This window comes from Osmia bicornis, chromosome 4, assembly GCF_907164935.1.
Source record: "Osmia bicornis bicornis chromosome 4, iOsmBic2.1, whole genome shotgun sequence".
Classification (NCBI taxonomy): Eukaryota; Metazoa; Arthropoda; class Insecta; order Hymenoptera; family Megachilidae; genus Osmia; species Osmia bicornis.
The window spans coordinates 10,011,033-10,026,288 of NC_060219.1; the positions used below are offsets into that span (position 1 = coordinate 10,011,033).

Below are 15,256 nucleotides of genomic sequence, written 5' to 3' on the forward strand. Positions count from 1 at the left end.
TTAAAAGTTATGAGCAATTGTTTATCCGCACAAGAGGTAACTTCGTAAATTTTCAAGATTTTTGAAATCGGTCTTTTCCATGTGATTCAGAGTCGTGTGTAGTTGTTTGTAGTGAAAAAAGTTTCGTTTGTAGTTGAATAGTTTAAAAGTTACAGCCGATTGTTTATACTCCGAAGAGGTAACTTTCTCAATTTTTAATATTTTTCAAATCTTCCTTTTCCATCTGATAGGGAATCGTTTGTAGTTGTTTGTAGTGAAAAAAGTTTCGTTTGTAGTTGAATAGTTTAAAAGTTATAGGTGATTGTTTATACCCATCAGCCAACTTCGTCAATTTTTAATATTTTTCAAATCTTCCTTTTCCATCTGATAGGGAATCGTTCGTAGTTGTTTGTAGTGAAAAAAGTTTCGTTTGTAGTTGAATAGTTTAAAAGTTATACATGATTGTTTATACCCATCAGCCAACTTCGTCAATTTTTAATATTTTTCAAATCTTCCTTTTCCATGTGATAGGGAATCGTTTGTAGTTGTTTGTAGTGAAAAAAGTTTCGTTTGTAGTTGAATAGTTTAAAAGTTATAGGTCATTGTTGATACCCATCAGCCAACCCTGTTAATTTTTAATATTTTTCAAATCCGTTTTTTCCATGTGATAGGGAATCGTTCGTAGTTGTTTGTAGTGAAAAGAGTTTCGTTTGTAGTTGAATAGTTTAAAAGTTACAGCCGATTGTTTATACTCCGAAGAGGTAACTTTCTCAATTTTTAATATTTTTCAAATCTTCCTTTTCCATCTGATAGGCAATCGTTTGTAGTTGTTTGTAGTGAAAAAAGTTTCGTTTGTAGTTGAATAGTTTAAAAGTTATAGGTGATTGTTTATACCCATCAGCCAACTTCGTCAATTTTTAATATTTTTCAAATCTTCCTTTTCCATCTGATAGGGAATCGTTCGTAGTTGTTTGTAGTGAAAAAAGTTTCGTTTGTAGTTGAATAGTTTAAAAGTTATACATGATTGTTTATACCCGTCAGCCAACTTCGTCAATTTTTAATATTTTTCTTAGCATATATCTTAGTAAATTAATTTTTGTAGCTTCTCGAGAATCCTTAAGTTATTTGGTCCAGTTTTAAGGGAGGTATTGTGTTTTAAAAGGTGGACGAATACTTTGGCAGTGCGCTGTACATAAATAATCCACATTTTATTTCAACCCTGCATCTTATCAAACTTAAACAAAAAATAAAAATATTAAAAACAATATTATTCACATTGTTCTCTTTTATCAATTAACCAATAATAACAATAAACCACCTTACGATATCCGACCAATTCCGTTCATTCCTCTAAAAAGTGTGAAATGAAATAATTTCTATCAACAAACTACAACAAACTTCGAGATGCACTAAAAAGTATAAAATAACTTCTATTTCGTTTCCACAATTACGTGACAACTACTAATAAAATCTCCTTCTACATTAACAAAATGCACTAAAAAGTACAAAATAAAACAAAATATAAAATAATTATTAATTACCAAGTTCGCCATACCGCGATCAAATCGTTATTGGCAGCATCATTTATTCGACTATGTTTAATTTTGCACCGCCTCCGAAAAGATTGAAATGTATTTAGTATACTATTTAACGATTAAATAGCTTTTATTATTAACAGTTATGGTATGTTGGTATAAATGTAATAGAAATTATTACAATAAGAAAATAGAAAGTATTTCATATTATTCAGTGCATTTAGAACTAGGTTGTATTTTCGTTACAAATTATTTTATGTCAGTTTATATATTATTCCAGTACCCACACCTATGGGGTACCCACCAAACTTTTTTCACTACAAACAACTACGAACGATTCCCTATCACATGGAAAAAACGGATTTGAAAAATATTAAAAATTAACAGGGTTGGCTGATGGGTATAAACAATGACCTATAACTTTTAAACTATTCAACTACAAACGAAACTTTTTTCACTACAAACAACTACAAACGATTGCCTATCAGATGGAAAAGGAAGATTTGAAAAATATTAAAAATTGAGAAAGTTACCTCTTCGGAGTATAAACAATCGGCTGTAACTTTTAAACTATTCAACTACAAACGAAACTCTTTTCACTACAAACAACTACGAACGATTCCCTATCACATGGAAAAGGAAGATTTGAAAAATATTAAAAATTAACAGGGTTGGCTGATGGCTATAAACAATGACCTATAACTTTTAAACTATTCAACTACAAACGAAACTTTTTTCACTACAAACAACTACAAACGATTCCCTATCAGATGGAAAAGGAAGATTTGAAAAATATTAAAAATTGACGAAGTTGGCTGATGGGTATAAACAATCACCTATAACTTTTAAACTATTCAACTACAAACGAAACTTTTTTCACTACAAACAACTACAAACGATTGCCTATCAGATGGAAAAGGAAGATTTGAAAAATATTAAAAATTGAGAAAGTTACCTCTTCGGAGTATAAACAATCGGCTGTAACTTTTAAACTATTCAACTACAAACGAAACTCTTTTCACTACAAACAACTACAAACGATTCCCTATCAGATGGAAAAGGAAGATTTGAAAAATATTAAAAATTGACGAAGTTGGCTGATGGGTATAAACAATCACCTATAACTTTTAAACTATTCAACTACAAACGAAACTTTTTTCACTACAAACAACTACAAACGATTGCCTATCAGATGGAAAAGGAAGATTTGAAAAATATTAAAAATTGAGAAAGTTACCTCTTCGGAGTATAAACAATCGGCTGTAACTTTTAAACTATTCAACTACAAACGAAACTCTTTTCACTACAAACAACTACAGATGACTCTGAATCACATGGAAAAGCCCGATTTCAAAAATCTTGAAAATTCACGAAGTTACCTCTTGTGCGGATAAACAATTGCTCATAACTTTTAAACTATTCAACTACAAACGAAACTTTTTTCACTACAATCAACTACAAACGATTCTCTATCATATGCAAGAAACCGATTTGAAATATCTCAATGTCGGGGGCTGGTCAATTTTTCAATTTTGTTTATTTATTAATTGATTCAACTACAAACGAAAATATTTTTACTACAATCAACTACAAACGATATACTACCGTTTTATGAAAAAAAAAGTTAATTTTTTGAAAGTCGGGTGCCAGGTTCACATAGCCGAAAAACGACAGTACTTTAATAGATTGGTATCAATGTGTTCTTCCCAGTAACGAAACACACTATGTAGATGTATACCACTTAATTAACGTTAATTGCTACCTTTCAAATAATACGCAATGCACGCTACCACGCTGTTTTAATACCCTGCTCGCCGATCATGCAAAGCAACAATTTATTAAGCTCTCGTAGTAAAAAAGATGCCATTTATTTAATGGAATGGAGATTGCTATTCGCTCGAATTCGTCGATGAGCTTCCATGAAACACGAAAAGAGCAGTTTCGATCCAATCGCGTGCTTTTCTTGTCTCTGCCTCTCGTAATAAAACAATTGTTGTTCACGATTACTCGGAAAGTTGTTAGTAATTGTGCGTTACAGGTACAAAGCCATGGAAATTAAATTACTGTAAAAAAATTTACGAGCGGAGGGATTACGAAGGTTTTAATTAATACTTTGTAGTATACGCGCACAAAGGACAAAGAAAGAGTGGCGTACCCTTTGGAACCCATAGGATTCGTGAAAGAAATTCGAGTCAAATTATTTCGATTAATAAACGTTTAATTAAAACGGCTGCTGGGCATTCTTTTATCTGTCGCGAAGAAAAAGTAATTACGTTAAGCGAAGGCGTCCCCGTCTTTCAAGGTGTCTTTGTTAGATTTTTCAAATTCCCTACTGTGTTGGTGATTCAAACGAAATGAGAAAAAAATAAAATGTAAAAGCAGGTTTTTACATGGAGGAGAGTGGTTGGTTTTCATAGTAGCTTTAGCAAGGTGACTCGTAGAGGGTTCGCCGGCGTTATTTCGTCTAATTAAATCAGAGCTCCTTTGAGGGTCTTAAGCATGGCGTTTCCAGCCCTATCTCCAGTCATTTGTCGCTCCGTTATGTAACGCACTGTTTCTTTGAACAACCACTCGAGCTATACAGCTACAAATGATGGTATTTTTCTTCTCCTCGCTCTCTGGCCCTTTCGAGACGAGAACGAAACAATCGCGACTCTTATACCGTGCGCCTCCTTGCAACAATCGTTTCTCCATCGTCCTTCTTGCTAACGAATACCCTTTCATCCTTCCCTTCAGTCGAAAACATTCCTCGAAACGTTCAATGTCGAACAATATCATGAAAGACGTAGCTTGTTACACGAAATTCTACCATTCTGTACTACGGTTGCCTTGATTTAACGATCGCAGAGAAATTGGTTATGAAAATTCATGAGTAGCAGAAATCGATCGCAGACGAATTACCCGGGATAAATTTAGAATTGAACCTACCGGTTGTTCCCTTATTCTCGTGCAGGAAGCTGGTTATTAACGTTTGTAATTTTCTGCTTGTATAATTTGTTCTTCAACGAGGGAGGTGGACGTTAGAGAAAGCTCTACCAACAGGGTTTATCGATCAATTTGGAAGCTTATTAACTTGAAAGTTGGAAAGGTAAATATTTGGGTGAAAGAGTCGAATTTCAACGTTGCAACTCGAGGGGAATCGTTACAGTAACTTATTAATTACTACATCAGAGAACACTGCTCTAGTTTCGCGTTGCTGTTTAATAATCTTTTAAGGAATATTATTAGTTGCTTCATTTGGAAAAGCACTGTTACTGTGTTATTAGGTGGAGAAATTAAGCGATCGACTTGGAATAAAGCCACTGCAGTGGAACGCAAATTATGTTTTGCGAACAGAGTCGTAGAGAACTGGAAAATACGTGAGCGTGTTCTTTAAAGAGAAAATATATTCCGTTGGAGGTATATTTTCTTGTCAGCGAGAAAGACACGAAGCGCGATATTAACTTGCAGATGTTTTATGCAGATTTACGCACACAAAGAAGTCGCAAAACATTTGCTCCCTCCGCTTGCAGAAAAATTTCTGAGTACGCTTCCGCGCCCATTTCCCATTGTCAATCATTCTTCTCGGCAACATTTCTGCGAGAATTTAAAACGTAGAGAATAAGTTGTTGCGACAAGTAAAACTTTTTCCTAAGTAATATTCTTTCTTTTGTAAACGGGGGTCACGATTCACCGAGAAATTATGGATCGTTTAACGATGTAAACGACGTTGTTATCGCAGAAACAATATTGCATGCGGTGACAGGAAGGGAAAGAGAGATAGTGACGAACGATAATTCCGTTCTTATGTTTATGAAGAGCGGTGACATTGATGAGTTTCATATCGGACGTGTGCGTGCCTGCGCATTGTTGCGGCCAGCATAAAACTGGCAGTAACCGCGTTCCTCTGGAAAACGTGCTTCGAAAAGTATGCTCTAATGCTTCCATTAAACGAATTCATTGAACCAATGGCGTTTCGTTTCACATCGACGTGCTCGATACTGGCGTCGCCTATTCAAAGATAAAATTAAACAACGAAAATTCCACAGCACGAAATTCATTTCATCGACTTGCGTTTCAATAGAAATATTTCATTCATTGATTTGCGGATGATTTCTGCTTCATGGCGTTTTCGTTAAAACCGAGATCCAATTTCCTTTTTTTTATGTCTCCCGGTTTCAATTTGAATTTGATAGCTCGCCATAGAATGCTGTAATAAATTTCATTAACCGCGCTGTCCCAAATCCTTTTTCACGGAATACAATTTTCTAGCGAAACTACAGAAGAGCCGAAAATTCAGTTGAAACGCGTTTCTTTGCCACCCAAGATAACGTCTTCGAGTCGAAACGTGTATTCCTGACGGTATGCTTCGCGAAATGACATCAATTTCTTTCGAATTAAAAAATTGTTGACTATGTCCCACATGCAACGGGGAAATATTGACTCAATGCCGTTGCTTCCGCTTCCAGGCATCTCTTGACCGTCGCTCTTCAGAATTCTTTGAAGGTATAAAACCCTACTAGCTTCGCACTTGAAGCGTCGCTCCACTTTGACTCCTTTTTAACCCGTTAACAGGCTAAATGTATCATGGTCGCGATGGGAGTATCCGAATTTCTTACGGTACCGATCTTTGTCGTCGTCGCGAATTTTTCCAGAGTAAACTAATTAGCATTGCAAAGCAACATCCAGTGTCTTTCGTTGAAAACGATGAATAACGACTAGTTTATAAATCAAAGCTTCCGCTTTGATCGTGAAACGATTAGCATTGCAAAAAGGCAGACAGAAAAAAAAAGGCGTTCGAAATTATCGTTGTCGTTTGACGACGAAAGAGCGAATAGTCCTCGAGGAATAAGTAAAGTGATTTGATGTCTGGGAAATGAAGATTGTCAGCGGGTCTTTGACGAGAATTCTGGGATATAAAAACGAACCGATGAAAAACTGGCAGGCTGCGAACGACAGCTTAATTACCGGCACAGGGGACAGCACGCAGAAGTAATGCGTTTTCAATTATCTCCGTGGTTGTAGTTTAATTTTTGATCTGCATAAACAAACGGGCGAACCGTTCTCACAATTTCCTCCTCGCATGGATGAGAAACTTTCAGATTGTTGTTTTCTCGCGGCTATTGTTCCTTCGGGATTCTATAATTGCTCGTAATGCCGGCATTGACGGGCTTTTCAAACGTTCCTGTTCGTGGAGAGCGTAAGAACTTTCGAACAAAGGGTGGTCGTTCATTAACGAGAATGCCGAAGCGTTTCCTTGCAAGAAACCTGGGCTGTTAGCAGTCGTTTAAATAAGAAAGATTGAAAATGTTTGCGATGCCGGAGTAAATGGAGTCGAAGCTCCGTCTCGTTCGGTCAATCTGCTGAATAATAGAAAACTAAAATCACGGTTAATTTTTTCTCGGTTTCATTTTTCTGAAGAACTTGGGGACACGGAGAGGAAACGAGCCAAAGAGTCTAATTGTCGTGAAAAATTAGGTCGCATCGATGCTGTTTCGCGATAGGACGACGAAAGGAATGAATTGTGCTAGTTAATGTATGCGCAAATTCTATGCCGTCTAAAATGATTTAACGGAGATTAATGCGACTGTTGCGCGGCTACCGTTCTATAGTTTACATTCGCGTCGGTTTATCTTCGCGCGACGAACGTAATTATCGCGATGAATTATGCCTCCGCTGTTGTACGAATGGCTTACGCGTACACGTGTCCCGCTTGAATTTTCCCTGTCCCTCTCTCGTCCAGGAAATAAGTCAATTTCAATGTAGTAGATTCAGATCGATATAACCCGTTACACGTAAATTGCATTTTGAAACGTCCACCGTGCACGTATGACACCTGATCCGTGATGCTGATTTCGGTAACTGGTAACCGAACGGGTTATACTTGCCCGACAGAATATCGTTTGTCGTTTCGCCTGGAAGGCTGCATCGTCGGGCAAACTATTTATTCCATTAAACGCAATAAAAGTGGAACGGCTCGTTGCCGAGAAGTTATTTACCCCTCGGCCAGTCGGCCAGGGCGATTATTAACGTTGGAAACGGCTGCTTCTTAAAGGCAAAGTGGATATAAAACGGAGATGCGATCAGCGAAGAACCGTAAAACCTTTTATCGATTTTAAATCTTAGCCTGCCGCGGACTCGACGTAAACTTTTCATCGATGCACGAGGAACGTTTCTGCTTCTCTTTGCAAGATATTACAATATTTCACGCGATGGTGAACGAAGATAGGATAATATTTGCCGAAGCTATTCTCCGGCGATCGGTTAGGATCGAACGAGGTGGTAAAAGTAGCAACGCTTGGGAAAGTTTTAATTTCTATGGAATAGAGGATCCGTGGGATTTCATTAAAATCTGAAAGCCTCGCTTAATAAGGTTCCTTCGCGAAATGGCAACGGACTCGCGTTACTCGAAATGGGGATTCTCTGGATTCACGGTGTAAACTTGAGTCGTAGAAGCGTTTAGATTTAAGGAGGGTTAAGTAAGTGGTTATTTACGGCAAATCCGTGAAACTGGTCTCGCAGCAGGGGTACCTCGAGTTCTACGAAATTCTCTTCCCTCTCTGGCTTAGAAAATGCCTGATTGCCATCATAACTTTCGCCAATTTGGCGAGCCGAGGGTAATTTTGCATTAATATCAGATCCTTTGTATCTTTTTTTTTCTCCTTAGCGACACTTTTATTCGATCAGGATAACTTTTACACCCTAAATTTCGCATCGATACTTTGTCCTTTTGAAGGTACTTTCTTTTTGGCGAATAAGAAACTTAATTTCTTCGTCTTGTAATTTTTTTTTTTCGTTGCTATTATCCATAGTACGAAGTTCTCTTGTAAACAAGAATTTATGAACATTTGTTTCGCATAAAGTTCTTATCTCCGTCTTAGGAGTAAGAGTCTCTTTCGAAAGAATCTTGAACATTGACGAAGTTAGGAAAAGTCAGGGGGAAAGGGTGAAGCAAAGATATTGCGACGAGCACGAAGAATGGAATTATTCGGTTGAAGCTTTTCCCTCGGGGGGGTCGCTGTTTAGTAGAAAAGCATCTTCCTCGCTTACAAGCATATTCCCCGGTGATCTCATCATAACGTTGGTCTTGGCGAAACTAGGTTAAATCTAGATGAGTTTGGCGTGTTTCCATAAAACAGGAAAAGTAGCCGACAACTGCATCATTAGGCGGATCCTGTCGTTTTAAAATTATTCACTCGATGAGAGTTCTTTTGCCTCGGCTCAAAGCGTTCTGGAAGAGGAGAATTTGAAGTTTTTGGAGATTTTAAAAACATGGAGAAAGGTTAATGTCTCCAGTTGCCGCATGGTTCAATTGTGAACCTTCGCGTTACGCGACACGTAGTCGAAGCTGGATAGAAAAGTGTCATCGACAGGGGTGCAGGCCGTAAGTGGCATTTTCCTTCCGATGCACTTTTTGCGCATTGACAAAGGGGAAAAGGTCTTGAAGAGAGAAACACGTTGCACCTGTCGACTTCGATCGTCAACGTCAGCCTCGATGCCGTGTAAGCAACTATTTCCGCGATATTTCAGCTGTATTTCCGCTCGCGGTATTTCTTCCAAAGTAAACGAAGACATCATTTTCGTAAAAAAAAGGCTTTCGATCCTTTTTTCTCTCTCGGTAAATTTTCCTTCGATCTTCGTAGAATTTTCAAAGTTTACGTCACGCGAAAAGGAGAAACACTTCCGAGCCACTTTTCGGTTTATCGAAAAACACGCTTTCTCTCTAGCTACATTTTCTCTGTAGAGTTTCGAAAGTTCCGTTTCACGAACGACATTCTCCGATTTCGGCGAACGAACAGACGGAAGTCTAAAGAAGATGCGGTTTCTATGGGGATGCAAGAGGAGTGAGAGAGCTGCCATTAGTTTTCTTCGTGGCCATTGGCAACCCTATCGTTGCTCCACATTTCGCATTCTGCTACTTCGACTCGATTTCGTTTCACCGGTTAACTGTTAACGAAATTTCTTGGAACTTAGCAATTCTACGATGAGAAAGTTTTATTTCCTTAGCCTTAGAGATTGTTCTTTTTTCGCCAGTAGAAAATCCTTCGAATACGTTTAATTCCTTGAGATCAATAACAAGTGAGAGTAATAACTTGGCTCTGTTATAAGAAAAGTTGAAGTAATTTCAAGACATGAAACCGTGGCTACTATGGAAACTTCTTTGAATAATTGATGAACTGGTTAAGTGGTCTGGAGCAAGCCTGTCGCAAAAGAGAATGGCTGCGAGTCGATACAAGGATAGCCTTTCCTCGCCTCTTTTCATTTGTTTCAAACTTTAATAACGTCACTTTGATTATAATATTTCTGTCGATTCTTTGCGAAGCAAAATCAATGGAGAGAATAATTTAAATCTGAACGAAATCGGAGACAGATTAGCGAGTAGCGGAATAATTCAAAGAGACAGACGCCAGTGTTCCGACACGAATGAAATTTCATTAAAGTTTCTTAACTCTCAGCGACGTATCAATATTCGCGTCGTCCCAGAAGTCATTAGTCATGTCGTAGGTAAGGTGGCAAGTACGGCTGGTGCTCGACATACTAGGAAATTTATTATTAAGGCGAGCAACTGCTGACTACCTGAGAGGGTGAATGCTGTTTAATGGAAACCCTTTCTTTGAATTTCTCAAAGGAATGACGAGTGGAAATCGTTTCCAGCGTTTCTGGATGCTGCCTAAGTCGTCGATCTTCTTTATGCTGACAATAATGAAAGCCTTGGAAACTGGAATAAATTAATACATAAGAAAATTCAGCAATGAAACTGAGGGAGAAACTGGTGTGTTCGATGGAAGTTCGTCGTTTGTGTTTCTTGTCACTGTTGTTTGCAAATATTCATGGAAACGACGACAACGGAGACCTCAAGTGGTAAAAGCACTTTGTCGAAGGCGTTATTCAATCGATACATTAGACAAGAAGCATTAAAGTTCTATAGATGGTGCAATAAGCCATGCCGTTGGTATTCGAGGTATCAAATTGTCTCGTCTCGATGCTAATAAACGAGCAAATTCGACGCCGCGTACAGCTAGACGAAGGATCGTTGAAAAGTTTTTACGGAAACAAGGAAAAATGATAGAAGTTTCGAACGAAACTGACAGCGATATTGTTTGCCTCGCTAAAAGCCGAGACATTTTCCTACCGCGCATTTTTCCCATATTTCCCGCTTACAACGGCACTATATAGATAGCAGCTTTACAGGGAGGGAGGAAAAAAAGTCGTTCGTTGAACGAACACGAGATCCAATTTCGTTGTCGACCAACGATGATCCTTCTCGAACTCAAACGTCGTCAATTTTCTCGCGATATTTGCTCACCGTTTGAATTGTTTTATCATCTCTGTTCTCGTCGAAGCTCGCGGTTAGAAAACACTGGGGAAAATTGCATACACCCGTTTATTGGCTAGAGTGGAATAACCCGGTGAAGAAAACGCTATAGAAGTTATCGGTTACTTTTCCCTCTATAAACATCGAAATACGGATTTCGAAGTCTCAACTTCAGATTGACGGTTTTGTATAAAAGCGTAATAAAATGAAATATCAAAGTACTGAAAGAAGAAGATTGAAGTTGCTTGTTAAGGAATTTAATAAGACAAGCTTTTAATAAAAGCACTTGAGTGTTTCGTGGGTTCTAACCATCGAGCTCTAATATTTTCGGATATAAAAAGCAATATCGGACAGGTTATTTTTACGTCAAGTTCTGTCGCTGAACAGGACTTTTTATACGATCCTCGTGGACGGAAGATAAGGTCCGTCTTCCGGTTTCTAGGTCAGTCGTTTCAAAAGGGTCAGTTCTCGTAAGATGGAAGCAGAGTATCTAGATTCTCGAATTCGTTGCTTGCCAACGATCCTATGAAAGGATAATAATAGTTTGCTTGTGACGTGCTTCTCGTGCATCGAAATTGGAATGAACCAGGAGAATACGTCAACCCCGAATCGAAACTAATTGCAAATATAACGATTTTATCCATGTAACTACTACTACAGGAAGAGATCGTCTGCCAGACTCGTCAGTGGGGCTGACAATAGACGATCCCTTCCCCCTCCACTAAACCCCTACACTACATTCAACTCCTTATTACCATAAAATTACCATCGAACATTGTTAAAAATATTTTCGAAACAAAAGGAAAATTGAATCGTTGAAACATTTTTCTTATCCTTTATTCGATAAGTTTGATTCGTTGGAAGGAACAGCGGAATATTCCCTCGATTACACTTAGCTTTCGTTTCCCTCTTACGATTTTTCACCACATCACCTAGACACGGAAGCGTGTTTGTTCGAGCGAGCCAACACCCTTCCGGTTCCTTCCCCTTCGTCGACTGCTACGCTTTTATTACGATGAGAGATTTTCGCACCGCCATCGCTGATAATTTATCACGTTTTTATTGTTTCCCGCTCCCTACGGGGTCATCGATACGATGGCCTACGATGTATCGGTACCTTTTTCCTCCGGAATTTGCCTCGTAACTTTGGAGAATCGAAACCGCTGCTCGGTAATTTTCTAACGCGTTACGTTTTCGTTCCTCGTTTCGCTCGATGAAGATACTTTTCTTCGATCGTTGATAAATGAAATTGAGAGAACGCGAGATGTTGGATAACCAGTAAATCTTCCGCGGACAGCTTTCTTCAGCGAAGAGTATTTTATTCTGAAGGATTATCTATCCACCCACTTCATTTTTTATGTCAATGAATTTTGACATATAAATCTCTTAATTTAATTTTGAACCACAATAGCCCTCTTATCTTTGGAAGGTGCCAATAGGATAAAACAAATGAATAGGGCAAAATTGCGGTAGGAATAAGGGACGAAAGAATGGTCAATTGGAAATGATAAGCGGACGGTGATCGATCATTTAGTTCGTTCAGGGGCTATTCGAATAATTGCTCGATCGGTTAATGGATATTCCGATAATTGACATTCCAAAGATATTCTACCATCCATGTACCGAATTACATAATCCTAATAACTGTACAGGGAAAGTGCTGTTCGTAATTACTTCAAATCAACAGGGTTATTCTTTGAATTTTATTCTTACACTCTCACCGCTAAACTGCAACCATTTTAAAAGCATCAGAGCTCCCAGGCGGACCCTGTATTAACCAGTCGGACTGTGTTTTCCTTCAGAATTAACTTTGCCAGAGAATCTTTCTTCGATCCTCTTTTATCCATTGACAGGGAAGCGTGAAAGCGCGTGGAATTCTTAGTTTCTTCCGGAGTAAACGAACGGGGTTGAAAACACTTGGTCGGTAGGTCGACGAGGTGGAAATGACGCGAATAATTCAAGCGGTCGTAAAAGCGTGGATTTAGAGCCGGGTAAAAAGAAAAGGGTTAATTTGGCAGTCTTTGTTCGATCCAGCAGAGGTTTCGTCGAGCTTATTACAGTAAATATCTTAAGGGATCGTATATTATGTCTCTAGTGCCCCGCTCTTCTGGCCACCATCTTTTTCTCTTCTTCACCCTGTTACCCAACCCTTTTAACGTGATAAATGTATAGCGAGAGGGGTCCTACCAGAGACGCTGACATCACGATGCAATTTCGAAGATAAATATTCCTGTCCTAAATTCTGTGCCCAGGTAATTTACTTTTTTCGGTTGATTTTATATTACAGTTTGATATCCAGCAAGACAAATGTGGTATAATATTTTCATGTTGCGGTCTATGATGCTTGAGAATCCCTTCGTAAATTACTTGATCGCTCTGTTATCCTCCAGAGACATATAGTTTACCTTTGTTGTAATTACAACAAAAAATGGAATTTTCATCGGTAGCCTTCCGTCTTGTTAAATAGAATGATAAAGTGGATAAGGAAGAGCGAGTAACATACACGTAACTGTTGTGTCAAAAGGTTAAGCTTCATGGGTCTGAGAAAATGACACCTTGAAAGAAAGTGGAGAAGTTGGCCGTTTCGCAGGGACAGGCAGTTAATTAACACTTTAATGACGACGCGAGGCGTTGCGCATGGTATATTAAACGAGCCTCCTATCCTCCCAGCGATTAAAGCGTTACCATTAACACGTTTAACTTTTGCTATCTTTATGAATGGACCGTCTCCCTGACGGCTGCGAAGCTGATTTATTAAATCTCCATGTTAATTCGAATGGAAATTGACAAGGTTTTCGAGGCCGTGCAGCGAAGAAATAAAAAATGATACAGAGTGAAAAAATTATCGTGGACGATGAATAATTAACACCTTCCCTCCCATGGGGTTCACCGATGAGGGATATTGCGAATTTAAATCACTTACATAATTAAAAACTGAAGGAACCGAAAGGACCGTGGATATCATTGAAATTTCAATGGTAATTGAAAATGGCGGATTAAAGTATTGGATTAAAAAATTATCCTGTAATATCCTTAACGAAGGTGATTAATTTTACATCGTACAGAGTTACATTCCAGAAATTAATCAAACGATGTTTTTCTCTCTTTTTCTCCCTTCGTGGTCCGAGGTGGATTCGCAGAAATGTTTTGTGTTTCAAATTGGCCGGAATTTCGGTGCATTGAAAAAAATTTAATTAAAAGAGCGATATCGTGGGGTGAATTAATGGGTGAAAAAGTAGCACTTCCTAGAATCCTGGCTGAAAACCGACTAACAAAGGAGCGTAAAAATGTTCGATGTAGATAAATTTCTAGATAAAATGGTAATTTTTGTCGTTCCCTTTCCGCTTGATTAATTCGTCTAGCGAAAAATTTTCATCGAACTTTAAACTGCAAAGTAGCAGTCCACGAATGGTATTTGCGGTCGAATTTATGCGTTTCGAAATCGGCTACTTGATATGCAACAACCTAATAGATTAACATGCAGGAAAGTGGAGAGAATTTTTGGGGTTGGTAGTTTGAAAGCGAGGAACACCGATCGCTGTATATGTATGCATCTCGTGCACGTGGTTACAGCCACTCGTGCGAATGAGATCGTATTTGCCGCAGTGCAGGACCAGCAGAAACAGGATAGTTACGCGCCAACTGTTCCGCGCTCTACTACTCTCGAGCCACTCGCTTTCGCGAGGACCATTCGGATGCTCGTGGCGTTTTTAAGAGATCGCTGCCGCGCCATTGTTCGATCGAAAATCACGCGAACGAATTGCGTGGCCGGGCAAACGAATCACCGATTAAGCTTGTAATTGACTTTTTCCCTACCGCCATGCCAGCTCGTTTGCCGCCGCCCTTTGTGCGACGGAACGAAATTAGGAGGCTGGTAAACCCGATGTCGGGGGTGAAATGCAAATCCTACGATATCAAATACCTTACCCCTCGTGTTATATAGGATTTCAGATATTCGTGCCGGCTAATGTACCAAGGGCAGGCTTTTAAAATCTTCCTTTATCTCAGTTGTTCATTTTTCCCTGAATTTCAGGAACTAGAGAAAAAGAAAAATGCGAACGTAAAATTTTCAAATGAAATGAAAAAGCGTATTACTTTTTACTGGGGAAAAAAAGAGCATGAAAAACGGCGAAAGAACAGCTAGAGAGATTTTTTTACCCGATCAGTTTCGCGATATTTGATGCCTTTTTCATTCTATGAAACAACAGTTTACACGAATGTTTTTAGTAAATGTCATTGAAATCGAAGCGTACGATCAGTGTTTGCTTTTAATTTCAGAGGGAACCGTACACAGCACTCGGCTGGTCGAAACGGACGCTTTCCAAGAATGGTCAACGCTAGATTCGAGCCATTACTTTGATACAACGATCCCGTCGAACGTGACGGGACTCGTTGGTGACACCGTTGAACTGATGTGCAAAGTGAAAAACCTGGGGAATAAAACCGT

The 15,256-nt window shown here is 38.8% G+C and overlaps 1 protein-coding gene across 1 annotated transcript in view; it reads left to right on the forward strand.

Moving 5' to 3' along the window:
- The window catches only part of LOC114882837 (zwei Ig domain protein zig-8-like), a 41,564-nt gene that overhangs the window by 10,742 nt on the left and 15,566 nt on the right, over positions 1-15,256 (forward strand). The window contains exon 4 of the mRNA XM_029199967.2: positions 15,088-15,254. Coding sequence (XP_029055800.2) covers positions 15,088-15,254 — 167 coding nt within the window. The remainder of the gene's footprint in view (positions 1-15,087; positions 15,255-15,256) is intronic.